Here is a 13,810-nt window from a genome sequence, read left to right on the forward strand (position 1 = left end):
GGGATGCCAGAGGTGGGGGCCTGGGCTGGAGGTGCCAGTACCCTTTTGGGGACTCTCGTGGTCCTAATGAGATGAGAGCTAAGGGTCACCCGATTCTCGCCTGAGTCTGGCATGAACAGGCCTGGAGGCAGTGACGGCTCAGACTCGGGTGTCCAGCCCCAAAGTGCACTTATGAAGAAGGTAAAAAGCTATGGTGGTGAAACCTGACCAGTCGTGTGCTCACTAGGAGCCTGTGTACGTCCAGGGCTGGAGCCCCTCCCTGGCATTTGGGGTGGCATATTGCCAGCAGGTGAGCAGTGGAGACAGGCCAAAACCACCGGCACTGAAGCCACGTGGTTGCACGTCCCCCACTCCCGGCAGCCAGACGGCCCCGGCCCGGCACAGACAAGGCTCGGGGTGAGCCGGAGATGGAAGCGCCCCTCTGCGTTCCTTGCTGGTGACCCGTTAAAATGCACGCGTTTCACATGCTTTTATGGAAACTGGTGTTTTCCTCCCTCCAGAAGCATTCCAGAGGGCTGCTGCCAGAGAATGGCAGGGCTTTCTTTGCTCCTCTTGGATCCTTCTGGCTTGTCACCAGGTCATCTAAGCTAAACGGAGGCAAAGAAACCCACCAGCTCTTTCTAGAAGGCTGGAAGGCCAGGGTGCTGGCCAACCCAGCCAGCAGCCGGGATGAGCTGGAGAGAGCTGGAGCCCGGAGCATCCCCCGAGGGACGCCGATCTCTGTGCCTCAGAGACAGCAGCAAGCTGGGGAAAGGTTAAAACAAACGTTTATTTTAACAAATTATATTAAGAAGACAATCACACAGTGAAACTTCCCTTTGCCAAGTACTAGAGTCACCTCAAATAAATACACGCGGTAGGACATTGTTCCTAAGCTAGTGACGTAGCCACCTGCCTGAGGCCTGTCTCCTGGTGGTGACAGGCCCCGCCAGCACGGTCGCAACAGGTGAAGAAAGCTGGCCACCCCGGGGGCGTGGTGAGAGCGGGCACCCAGCCCCGCCAGGCCCTGGGGAGGCGAGCTCGGCTTTCGTGCGCCCGGCAGGCACGGGGCTGCCGTCAAGGTCTCTCTCTGTGTCCTCACCCTTGGGCTCAGCAGCTCTCAGGGGAGCTGCGGGCTGGGACCCCTGTCAACGGTGACGGGCGGCCTGCAGTCCCGGGGCTGCACCCGGCTCTTGCCCCGCGCTCGGCGAGACACTGTCACGCCAGCAGGGCCGGTGACAGCTGGGGGCACCCGTTGCTGGACTGGAGGCAGGTGCTTGTGATGGGACAGCTGGCACCGGGGGCTCCGGGGCAGATCCCGCCTCTGCCACTTACCGGCTTTGTGCCCGCGGACACGTCTCAGCTTCTTCATCTGGAACCAGGAGCAAACAGCATACGCTTCGGAGTATTTGTTTTTTGGGGGGAGGGGTGGTGACAGGAGAAAATGTGCTTTAAGTGCCAGCCTGGCGCGCCTGGCAAGGAGTAGGTGCTTTGTACGTGTCGGTCCTCCTCGTCCCCCGCCGCCTTCTGAAGGACACGGGGGCAGGTGGTGGCCATCGGAGCCTCCCAGCGGCGGGCCCTCAGGGGAGCCAGGGCGGGGGGCCTAACCCGCTATTTCTCCCCGCCACCGGGCGCTCATGCCTCCGAGTGGAGGCTGTGGCTCGTATCAGTTCCAGGACTTGGGTGGAAAAAGCCTTGTTATAAATTTGCAAGTGAGCCTGGAGTCATCTGCTTGCTCCGTATCACCGTTGTGCTGTTTCCAAGGCCTTCGGAGAGAGACTTGGAACGTTCAGGGGGAAAGAGAGGGCAGCAGGGGATGCTGTGCTCTGGCCGGTCCTTCCGGGAAGGACGGAGGCTGCTGCCCTTCACGTCTCCGAGAGAACCCCTGCCTTCCTTCCCCACGTGGCCAGAGGGTTTGTGAAGAAAAGCACCGTCCCAGAAGAGAAACAGAGGTGGCTCGGTCCCGAGGTGAGCGAGCTCCACTTCCACACGGGGCAGGCGGGGCACGTGGGCACCCACCTCCGGCGAAAAGATGCAGCGTTTGGAGCAGCCTAAAGTCTACCACGGACGCCAACTTCTCCTGGACACTGTCACTGCTTCACTGTCTTAAGCTGCCGTCATGGCGACGTTCACAGTCACCGTCAGACCCAGACCAAGTCTGGGACAGCGTGGGGGCCTCTCCAGCTCGCCTGAGTCCAGAGAGGTTTGCCCTCCTCCTGGCAGCCCTACCTTGCTCCGCCTGTCCCAGAACTGCAGGATGGTCCAGGGCTGGCGGCTCCTCCCCCCTACCACACCCTCACTGCCCTCTTGCTCCCTGACAAGGGATCCCAAGGGGATGTCTTTGGACCTCCTAGGGCCCAGTGGAGCTGCCGAAGTGCGTGGTTCTTGGTCAAGGGAGAAAGGCTGTGGGGTGTTACCTGTTGGAGACGATCCCACAGCTGGGGTGCGAGGAGAGATGCAAGGACAGAGCCCGCGAGCCAACACAGCCGGACAGAGGGGAGTGGAGACGTCACCCCCTGCCGGTTTGGGACCAGCCCCACCCGTCCAAACGGCAGCAGCAGGCACTGGTTCTCCGGGCCCCACGGGGCTCCCCCAATTCCCCAGAAACATCCCGTTCGTTTCAGTGGGTACATTTGAGACCGGTTCATCGGTTCCGTCCTGGGTAAGCACCGATGCCAAAGGGTCCTCACGGGGACTTTCCATCCCGCGCCTCCCGGCCCCTGGCGGGTTCCACCAACTAACTGCCTTTTCCTGCCACCTGGTCACGCGGGAAGGCCGGCCCCGCCGGGGATGTCCTCCGGCCTCGGGGACAGTGGGGAGAGGTGAGCGCGTGTCTAACGCACAGAAACCGGGAGGCATCGAAATGAAGATCGAGGGGCAGGCGTGGGAGAGATGTTTTGCCCCGGCCTCACTTCTCAGCCAGAGGCAGCGGCTCCTAACTACTGGCCAGGTGCTGCTGCGCCCCAGCCAGCCCTGTGCCACCCTAGGAACTGCAGGGAGGAGGGGCTGGCTCTGGCCGGGCAGCGGCTCTCCTAGGCTGCCTTCCTATGCCAGCGACCGGACACACGTCGAACCTCACATCCAAAGCGCCAACCGTCTGGTGACCCCCACGATGTGAGATACCAAGTTCTGGGGAGTTAGGACAAATTCCATCGGCCAGACAAGGCAGCCGCGGGGTGAGGACCGAGCCTCCAGGGAGGACAGCGGCCCCGTACCCACGGCACCCATGGCACCGGCACCCGGTCCCAGCCGGCGCTGTGGGGAGTGCCAGCATGGCCCCTGGCCGCTCGTGGCAGGAATGTCAGTTCTGGCCCCAGTCTGGCGACCTGGGTCAGACGGACTTTCCAAAACAACTGTTCCCGTTAGCAGAGGCCACTAAGACACAGCCTGGCTCTGAGAAGCTGGGTGACCGCGTGTCCACGTCCCTGGGCACGGGCTCACAGAGCCTCTTCACCCGCGGCCTGGTCACGGCCAGAGCACCGGGCCGGGCAGTTGGAGCCGTCGCTGGCGCACGGGCGCTGCAGAGATGAGCCCTTTGTGGGGAGGGGGGCGCGAGGCGAGTGAGCCCAGCGTCCTGGCGGCGAAGCTCACATCCAGGCAAGCACCTGGCCACACGGCCGCCTCGCCGGGAAGGCAAGTCCTCTCTGGGCCGGTGGCTGGGGGGATGGCTGTCCCCCGACCTCAGGGCATCCAGTGTGTGAATTGAGGGCTGAGTCCGAGGTTGTCCACGGCGGGCAGGGAGCCGGGCCCGGGTCCACTTGGGGACCCACTGGCATCCTCCTCCCATGTTTCCTTAGGGTCCCTGTGAAATTCTCGGGCACTTGATGCCACTGGCGTGAGTGACGTGTTCCATGGCTCTGGGGCGATCCGTCAGCCCTGGAGGGCCCTGTGCGAAGCCGCCAGCCCCTCGGCGTCCTCTGGGAGGAAGCAATGGCTTAGTGGTGGCGACGGCCCGAAGAGCAGGGAGCCGGTGGCGTCGCTGGGCGGCCAGAACCACCGTCCAGGGCCCTCGGGGTGAGTCCCGTGGTGGGTAGGGTTGTTCGCAGGACAACTGGTCATCACACAGACATGGCAGGAGCCACTGGTCACTACAGCACACACAGATTAGTCAAGGCTACGGACAGCATCCCCAGGGAGGCAGGGTGTCACGTCAGGCAAGCCGATGACCGAGGAGGTAACAGCTCAGCTGCCCAGAGTCTCCCAGGAGCGCCATGCGGGGCAGCGTGGACGGGTGGCAGGAGGGACCGGGCGAGGGGGGCGCTCAGTAGTCTGGGCAACGCGTCTTCTCCCCGCAGGCGGCCCCTCAGGACTGGGGGATCTGCTGGCACCGGGTGGGGCTGGGCGGGAGCCGGGCGGCGGCGCTCTGCTCCGTGCGGAAGCTGTACTCGTACTGCAGGGGGAGGGGGCAGAGCGGCACAGTCAGGGAGCGAGGATACCAGAGAAGAGACACCCTGCCCCCCACCACGGCCTGGGACAGGCAGGCGAGGCCCCGAGGACAGGGGGAGGGCGGCCCTCTGCACGTGCACACGTACCGCAGGCGTGAGCTGTGCACATGCACGGCGGGCGGGGGGAGATGCCTTTGGTGCTGCAGGTGGCTGTCTGGTTGGTGACAGTTGGTGCCTTCCGGTCCCTGCCCGCCCCCCGAAAGGTGAGCTCTCGGCACCAGCAGTGCCCAAAGCTGCGGTGCCTGCACCGGACACACACAGCTGCCCGTGTGTGCCCTGCCGCCCCCCCCCCCCACCCGGCGGATGGTCCCCGTGCTCCTGCTGCTGGAGGAGTCCCACGGACGGGAAGGGACGGAGCTGGGGCTCCACCCCAGACCTGACCTGGGCTAGCCGCAGCCACCAGGCTTGGGGGACCCCTGGGCTTGATGCTGTGCTCAGTGCTTCCTGACCTGAAGACAAACACCGGCTGACATGGGACGCAGGGAAGGGGCTCCACCCCACACCCCGAAGCGCGCTCCGCACTGAGCTCCCGGGCACTTCCTCGCGTGTGATGGGCCTGGGGCTCCACGAGCCTGGGCCAGGGCGGGCGCCGGCTGAGTGTACCTGTGCCCGGCCTGCCCTGCTGCTGCTGGCCCGAACCTGAGCTCAACCCTCCCGCTTGAGACCCAAGCCTACCTGCCTGACCCCAGCTCACAGAAACGATACAAGGTAGGTTCCGAGTCTGCTGGAAATTTAGAGAAGGGGTGGGGACACCTGTGGTTCGCTTTGAAGGCCAGGCAGGATTTCAACATCCAAATGTTGGGCAGGGCATGCCAGGAAGAAGAGGGGGCCCAGGTGAGGAGTGCCCGCCGGGCAGAAGGGCCAGGCCTGAGGCTGCGGGCTGGGGGAGCGGGGCCGTGGGAATGGCCTGGACACCACGCAGGGCAGCCACGTGGGTCCGTGGGTCTCAGAAATGAGTTGCTTAGATTAGGTCAGGGGTCGTTAAACATTGAAAATAATATCTTAAAACATTTTAGCAGTAGAATTGCCATAAAACGGGCTTCCCTACATAAAGCAAAGTTGAACTGCCTGGTTGAACTCAGCCACTACCTGAAGCTGTCGCCTCGGGGACACCAGTGGGAGGGCTGCCGGGAAGGTGACGTGGAACCATCCCGGCCGGAGGGTGACCGCTGGGTGCCCACCCAGTGGGGTGCAGACCCCAGCCGCAGCCGTGGGCTCCAAATGCCCTCCCGAGCCCCAAAGTGAGCTGCCCGCGGCAAGGAGGCACTTCTGAGGGCCACACAGAGCAAGGGGCACAGCTACGGGCTGAGGGGCTTTAGGGATCGTTCTAGGAATGAGGGGAAGCAGAAGCTTCTGGAGGGTTTTACTCGTCCCAGGGGGCAATGGTGGGGAGGCCGAGGCAGCCAGCAGACTACCACTGCAGCACTGCGTCCTCAGCCACCCTGCCAGTGGTCCCGGAGGCCGACCCAGGACAGATCCAGGCTGGGTGCGGAGGCGAGGCCTGGGCTGTCCCTGGCTGTCCCGTGTGAACAGCAAGAGGTGAGCAGCCTTGAGCAGCCACAGGGACCGGGTGGCACTGGTGATAGGACTGTGGTCCCTACAAACAGAAGGGGCGGGGAGGGAAGGACTTGACGTTGCAGGGTGACCTCAGGCAGGTCTTTCCTCCTCTGCACCTCAGTGAACTCATCTCTAAAGAGGGGTCACAACAAGAAATAAGTGTTGGCGAGGATGTGGAGAAAGGGAACCCTCGTGCACTGCTGGTGGGAATGTAAATTGGTACAATCACTATGGAGAACAGTATGGAGGTTCCTTAAAAAACTAAAAATAGAACCGTCACGTGATTCACTTCTGGGAATTTACCTCAAGAAAAGGAAAACGCTAATTCAAAAAGTTCTACGTACCCCCGTGTTCACAGCAGCATTATTTACAATAGTCAAGATATGGACCAACCTAAGTGTCCATCGATGGATGAATGGATAAAGAAACTGTGGTATATATACAGTAGACTATTCCTCAGCGATGAAAAAAAAAAAAGAATGAAATCTTCAATGAAACTAAAAGCTGGTTCTTTGAAAAAAGAAGCAAAATTGATAAACCTTTAGCCAGACTCATCAAGAAAAAAAGGGAGAGGGCCCAAATCAATAAAATCAGAAATGAAAAAAGAAAAGTTACAACTGACACAGAAATACAAAGGACCATAAGAGACTACTAGAAGCAACTATATGCCAATAAAATGGACAACCTGGACGAAATGGACAAATTTCTTAGAAAGGTACAATTTCCCAAGACTGATCCAGGAAAAAACAGAAAATATAAACAGACCAATTTACAAGTACTGAAATTGAATCTGTGATTTAAAAACTCCCAACAAACAAAAGTTCAGGACCAGATGGCTTCACAGGAGAATTCTAACTATTCCAAAAAAATTGCAGAGGAAGGAAGACTTCCGAACTCATTCTATGATGCCACCATCATCCTGATATCAAAACCAGACAACGAAAGATACCACAAAAAAAGAAAATTACAATATCACTGATGAACACAGACGCAAAAATCCTCAACAAAATACCAGCAAATTGAATCCAACAATACATTAAAAGGATCATACACCATGAGCAAGTGGGATTTATCCCAGGGATGCAAGGATTTTTCAACATCTGTAAGTCAATCAATGTGATACACCACATTAACAAATTGAAGGATAAAAAGCATATGATCACCTCACTAGATGCAGGAAAAACTTTTGATAAAATTCAACATCCGTTTATGATAAAAACTCTCCAGAAAGTGGGCATAGAGGGAACCTATCTGAACATCATAAAGGCCCTATATGACAAACCCACAGCTAACATCATACTCAATGGTGAAAAGCTGAAAGTCTTTCCTCTGAGATCAGGAACAAGACAAGGATGTCCACTCTCGTCACTTTTATTCAATATAGTTTTGGAAGTCCTAGCCACAGCAATCAGAGAAGAAAAAGAAATAAAAGGAATCCAAACTGGAAAAGAAGTAAAACTACTGTTGTTTGCAGATGACATGATACTATACATAGAAAATCCTAAAGGCGCTACCAGAAAACTACTAGAGCTCATCAGTGAATTCGGTGAAGTTGCAGGATACAAAATTAACACACAGAAATCTGTTGCATTTCTACACACTAACAATGAAAGATCAGGAAGAGAAATTAAGGAAACAATCCCATTTACCATCCATCAAAAAGAATAAAACACCTAGGATTAAAATTACCTAAGGAGGCAAAAGATCTGTACTCCAAAAACCATAAGACACTGATGAAAGAAATTGAAGGTGACACAAACGGAAAGATACACTGTGTTCTTGGATTGGAAGAATCAATATTATCAAAATAACTGTACTACCCTAGGCAATCTACAGATTCAGTGTAATTCCTATCAAATTACCAATGGCATTTTCACAGAACTAGAACAAGAAAAATCCTTAAAATTTGTATGGAAACACAAAAGACTCTGCATAGCCAAAGCAATCTTGAGAATGAAAAGTAAAGCTGGAGGAATCAGGTTCCTTGACTTCAGACTATACTACAAAGTTACAGTAATTACAACAGTATGGTACTGGCACAAAAAAGGATATATAGATCAATGGAACATGATAGAAAGCCCAGAAATAAACCCATGCAATTATGGTCAATCAATCTACAACAAAGGAGGCAAGCACATACAATAGAGAAAAGACAGTCTCTTCAATAAGCGGTGCTGGGAAAACTGGACAGCTACATGTAAAAGAATGAAATTAGAACATTCTCTAACATCATACACAAAAATAAACTCAAAGTGGATTAAAGACCTAACTGTAAAACCGGATACTATAAAACTCCTATAGGAAAACATAGGCAGAACACTCTTTGACATAAATCGTAGCAATATCTTTTTGGATCCATCTCCTAGAGTAATGGAAATAAAAACAAAAATAAATAACTGGGACCTCATTAAACTTAAAAGTTTTTGCACAGGGCTTCCCTGGTGGCGCAGTGGTTGAGAGTCCGCCTGCCGATGCAGGGGATGCGGGTTCGTGCCCCGGTCTGGGAGGATCCCACATGCCGTGGAGTGGCTGGGCCCGTGGGCCATGGCCGCTGAGCCTGCGCGTCCGGAGCCTGTGCTCCACAACGAGAGAGGCCACAACAGTGAGAGGCCTGCGTACCGCAAAAAAAAAAAAAAGTTTTTGCACAGCAAAGGAAACCATAAACAACCTACAGAATGGGAGAAAATACTTGCAAATGATGTGACTGACAGGGGATTAATCTCCAAAATATGCAAACAGCTCATACAGCTCAGTATCAAAAAAGCCCAAACAACCCAATCAAAAAATGGGCAGAAGATCTAAATAGACATTTCTCCAAAGAAGACATAACAGATGGCCAAAAGGCACATGAAAAGATGCTCAACATTGCTAATACAGAAATGCGGATCTAAACTACAATGAGGTGTCACCTCACACCAGTCAGAATGGCCATCATCAAAAAGTCTATGAATAATAAATGCTGGAGAGGGTGTGGAGAAAAAGGAACCCTCCTACAGTGTTGGTGGGAATGTAAACTGGTATAACCAGAGAACAGTACTGGAGAACAGTATGGAGGTTCCTTAAAAAACTAAGAATAGAGCTACCATATGATCCTGCAATCCCACTCCTGGGCATATATCTGAAGAAAACCATAATTTGGAAAGATACATGCACCCCAATGTTCACTGTAGCACTATTTACAATAGCAAAGATATGGAAGCAACCTAAACGTCCATCAACAGACGAATGAATAAAGAAGATGTGGTGTGTATACACACACACACACACACACACACACAAATAGAATACTACTCAGCCATAAAAAGGAATGAAATGATGTCATTTGCAGCAACACGGACGGAGCTAGAGATTATCATACCAAGTGAAGTAAATCCGACAGAGAAAGACAAATATCATATGATATCGCTTACATGTGGCATCTAAAAAAAATGATACAAATGAACTTATATACAAAACAGAAATAGACCCACAGACATAGAAAACAGATTTATGGTTACCAAAGGAAAAGCAGGGGGGAGGGATAAACTAGGAGTTTGGGATTAACATATATACACACTGCTATATATAATGTAGATAACCACCAAGGACCTACTACTGTATAGCACGGCAAAATATACTCAATATTTTGTAATAACCTATAGGGGAAAATAATCTGAAAAAGAATATATGTATGTACATGTATATATACACACATACATAACTGAATCACTTTGCTGTACACCTGAGACACAACATTGTAAATCAACTATACTTCAATAAAATTTTTTTTTAAATAATAAAAAATAAAACAATGAAATCTTGCCTTTGTGACAACACGGATGGGCCCTTGAGGGCATTATGCTAAATGAAATAAGTCAGACAGAGAAAGACAAACACCGTCTGATCTCCCTTATATGTGGACTCTAAAACACAGCAACAGCAGCAACCACAAAACCAAGCTCACCGTGCAGAGAGCAGATGGGTGGTTGCCACAGGCAGCAGTGGGGTGGGGTGCGCGAAACGGGTGAAGGGAGTCAAAAGGCACAAACTTCTAGCCACGAAACAATTACGCCATGCGGGGGGGATGTACAGCCTGGTGACTGCAGTTATTAATACTGTATTGCATCTTTGACAGTTGCTAAATCTTAAAAGTTCTCGCCAGAAGTCAAAAAATTGTTACTGTGTGTGATGAGGGATATTAACCACACTTATTACTACGATCACTTTGCAATATACACAAATACTGAAACATGTTGTACACCCGCAACTAATATAATGTTGCATGTCAATTATACCTCGATAAAAAAGGTGGCGTGATGATCTCTACTCCCGGGGCCTATCGTGAAGGTAGGACGAGGTGCTGCAGGTTAAGGGCCCGCCTGCCCCAGCACCAGGCAAGCACTCGCTGCACATCTGTTGGCTACGTGGGGGAGCCCATCAAAGTAGCCCCACTCAACTGCTAATGACCATGGCCTGGGGACTCCAGCTCCCAGGAGGCTGGAGGAGCAGTGCAGCCCCCCCACCAGGCCTTCGGGCAAAGTTTGGGACAATACCGCCACCTGGTGGCTTCTCAGGTGCATCACAGCTCCATCGGCACCCATCACATTCCCTGCCCCCGTGCTGGGCGCTGAGGCCAGGTGAGAGCCCTACAAGAGCGGCAGGGGATGGACATGGGCACACCGGGGCCTTTAACCCAGATGGGCAACACAGGACGAAAGCAGCGTGGGGGAGAGAGCATGAGAGCATTTTGCCAACGGCCGAGGGCGGTCCCTGAGGAGCACCCAGGGGGTGCCACAAGCCCGGCTGGAGACATATGGAGCCAGGAATAAAAGGGATGGGAAGTGGAAGCACTTGGGAGGCAGGGTATCTGGAGTTACAGGTGTGGAGCCGTTTCGAGAAAAGCAGCCAGGGTCGGAAGACAAGAGGATGGGCCTGGCACTTGGGGCCAGGAGGGGAGGAGGAAACCAGCCCTGACGATGGACACAGGGGCCAGGGAGGAGGGCAGCAGTGCCTGAGCTGCACAGGCTGGGGGCACGGTAGTTAAAAACACATGGTGATCTTAGCAGGGGCAGTTCTGGGTGGGCAAAGGTTCAAGAGAGCAGTGCTGACGTGGACAGGCGAGTGTGGTCTCTCCTCAGGCGTGGGGAGAGGGTGGCAGCCAGCTCTGAAGAGGCTGCTAACAGCAGGCTGATCAGCCTTTAACACTCGCAGGTCCTGACTCAGTAGGTCTGGGGTGGGGCCTGAGATTCGGCTCCCAGGCGACCTGATGCTGTGGGCCGGTTCCGTGGCCCAATCAGTGAGACGTGGGAGCGGATGTGGATGGGAGAGAGCAGAGGAGACCAGAGGCATGAGGGCAGAGGGGCTGGGGGAGAGGGGGGGAGGCGGCGGCGGGGGTGTGTGCTTGCTTTGGCTGCTTTGAGGCCTTGCCTGGGAGACGCCCACCCGGGGGGCTGCAGCAGAGGTGAGGGAGCGAGCCCAGCGCCAGGCGCCCTGCAGGGGCGCCAATACGCGCTGGGGAGACAGCTGTGGGCTGTGCCACCTCTGCTCTTCCAGAGTGTTTGCTGTGTCCGGCTCCCAGGGTGGCGGCGATGCCAGGGCAGCGAGGCCTCCTTGGTTGGTTGGGGGCCGGCCACAGAGAGCGTGTGGAGGGAGACGGAAGCCCGCGCTCCCAGACGTCCAGAGCCGGCCGGGAAGCGGGCCGCAGACCTGGGCGCTGCCGGGGTGGGCCGGGCAAGGGCGCTCCCGACGGCAGGGGCGGGGGGTGGGCGACGAGGGGGCGCAGGTGGGCAGGCCAGGGTGGAAGGGCCCTGGTGGGTGGCCAGGGGTAGGGACACCGTCACTGCGGAGTGGGGGGGTATAGAAGGGTCTTCAAGGACAAACTGCTAAACTCCTGTTTCTCTCACCCTCGGGGGCGGGGGGAGGATCAGGAGTACACACGCCGCCTCCTCCTGACTCATGGCCCGAGTTCGCCGCCGCCCCAGGAGGGGGCCAGGGACCCGCCGCACAGATTGCTGTCCGCCCACCCCTGCCCTTGGGATTCTTCCCTTTGTAGGTTATCTTGGCTGGAGAAAAGCACCTCTTGTTTTCTCTAACTCCCCAAATGAAATTTCAACATATGTCCCCCGTCATAATCCCCCTTAGGCCGTGGATAACCCTTCCCACAGACGCTGTCCTCTGCCTGGGATTGCTGGCCCCAAAGTGTTTGCCCAAGAGACTAGGGCCGCTTCTGGAAGCCCTTTCACTCCCTTGGGCAAACACTGAGTACCTTTGAAGGTGGATTTGGGCCCGGATCTGTTGACTCAGGACATTAGCCTCCTGCATGAGGAAAACCTGCACTCGCGTACAAACAGCAAATCCTTTTTGAATTAAAAAAATTTTCAATTAAAAAGCATTTTAGTTCGCAGAGCTGAGCCCAGCCAAGCTGCGCCCGGCCCGGCCCTGGCCACAGCGCCCCCTGGTGGGCATGGGCCATTATCACAGCAGCAGGAAATCCAGGAAAGAGACGTTTCTGTCAGGGGTTCTGCGGGGCTTCCCTGGGCCGGGGATGGTGGGCCCCTGGCAGAAGACCCTGCCACCAACGTACCCGACCTCTCGAGCCACAGCACGCGATTCCCAGATTCCCAGAGCCTTTTGTCACGGTGAGGCCAGCATCCTGGCGGTGGGAGATGGCAACCTTGGCTTCTAGCTGCACTGGGGCGGCGGGGGGGGGCAAGTCACTCTAGCCCCAGCCTCATGGTGGAAGGAGGGTGATCAAGCCCCCCACGCACTCTTGAGAGTGAAAAAGCAGTCCTCCATGTGCATCAGAATCAAGGGTTTGAACCAAAGCCAGTGCTGCCTGGGCCCTGCCTGGGGTCCGGGTCGGGTGAGGGCAAGGCAGGCATGAGCATTTCTTAAATGCATCTAAGGGACTTTAATGGTTAAGCAGGTAGAGAACCACTACCTGAAACCTTTTGCTAAATAAAATAGAGGGGAAGAAGTAAAGGCAAGCATACACCCTCCCACCCTTCCCTCCATGGGTCCTGTAACTATCAAATCAACGCGAGGGCTCCAGACAAGAAAGAGCAGTAAGGGACTGTTTTGAGAACCCAAATTTTGGGATGTGGAAGCTGAGGCTCAGGGAAGGATCAAACTGCCCACGGTCCCCGAGGGCTGGATGAGGCCGGGGGCGGGGACAGGCACACTGCCAGTGGCGCATCCAGCCTCAGGACCGGTGTCTACACGCACCTCTCATACGGGTGGAATTCCGAAATGGGGGGCAGGTGGGGTCACAGAAGGGCCTGGAAGGATGTGGCAAGAGCGGGTCTGAAGGAGCCCAGGCTGGGCCTCGGGGCCCCGGCCGGGTGAGGACAGGGAGGGGGAAGTAAAGGAACAAGACACCAGCCAACCTGAAGTCCGGTTCAGGGCTGGAGTCACAGTCACGGCGGGTCCCCAGGGCAGCTGGGCGGTGGGTGAGGTTCGGAGCAGTGGCCCCGGCCGTCCCCGCAGCCTGCCTTTCCCAAGCCTGTGCTGGCACCTGTCCCGGCCCCGTGGGCCAGGCCATGGCACCTGCTGTGTCACCCCGGGTTCAGCCCCTCTGGGAGTTTCAGCTCTGGGAAGCTTCCTCTCCTCACACGAGGACCCTGTTTCTGGAAGCCTGGCTGCGGGATCTCGGGTGCCCCTGGAGAGGAAAGGGGCAGGTGCCACTGTGAGGAGTGGGCCCTAAGGGGCCTCACGTGCCACGGCGCAGGCCTCCTCCGTGTGCTGGGAGGGCCCGTCCGGCTGCTTTGAATACTCCGCCCCTTCAAGCTATCAAAAGGGCCACTGCGGACCGGAGGGGCAGGGGCGAGCCTGAGGAGGGGACACTCTGTGCT

General features: G+C 55.6%; 1 protein-coding gene across 5 annotated transcripts in view; it reads right to left on the bottom strand.

The window, feature by feature from the left end:
- Nucleotides 1–749: 749 nt before the first annotated feature.
- The window catches only part of MVB12B (multivesicular body subunit 12B), a 266,327-nt gene continuing 253,266 nt past the window's right edge, over nucleotides 750–13,810 (bottom strand). For 4 of the 5 annotated variants that reach the window (XM_067040715.1, XM_059073140.2, XM_067040716.1 and 1 more), the window contains one exon: nucleotides 750–4,369. In XM_067040715.1, coding sequence (XP_066896816.1) covers nucleotides 4,283–4,369 — 87 coding nt within the window. In that variant the 3' untranslated portion in view covers nucleotides 750–4,282. Of the gene's footprint in view, nucleotides 4,370–4,805; nucleotides 4,874–13,810 lie in introns of all 5 variants that reach the window. The other variant, XR_010841852.1, reaches the window with a different exon arrangement.

Source organism: Kogia breviceps, chromosome 8 (genome assembly GCF_026419965.1).
Source record: "Kogia breviceps isolate mKogBre1 chromosome 8, mKogBre1 haplotype 1, whole genome shotgun sequence".
NCBI classification, from domain to species: Eukaryota; Metazoa; Chordata; class Mammalia; order Artiodactyla; family Physeteridae; genus Kogia; species Kogia breviceps.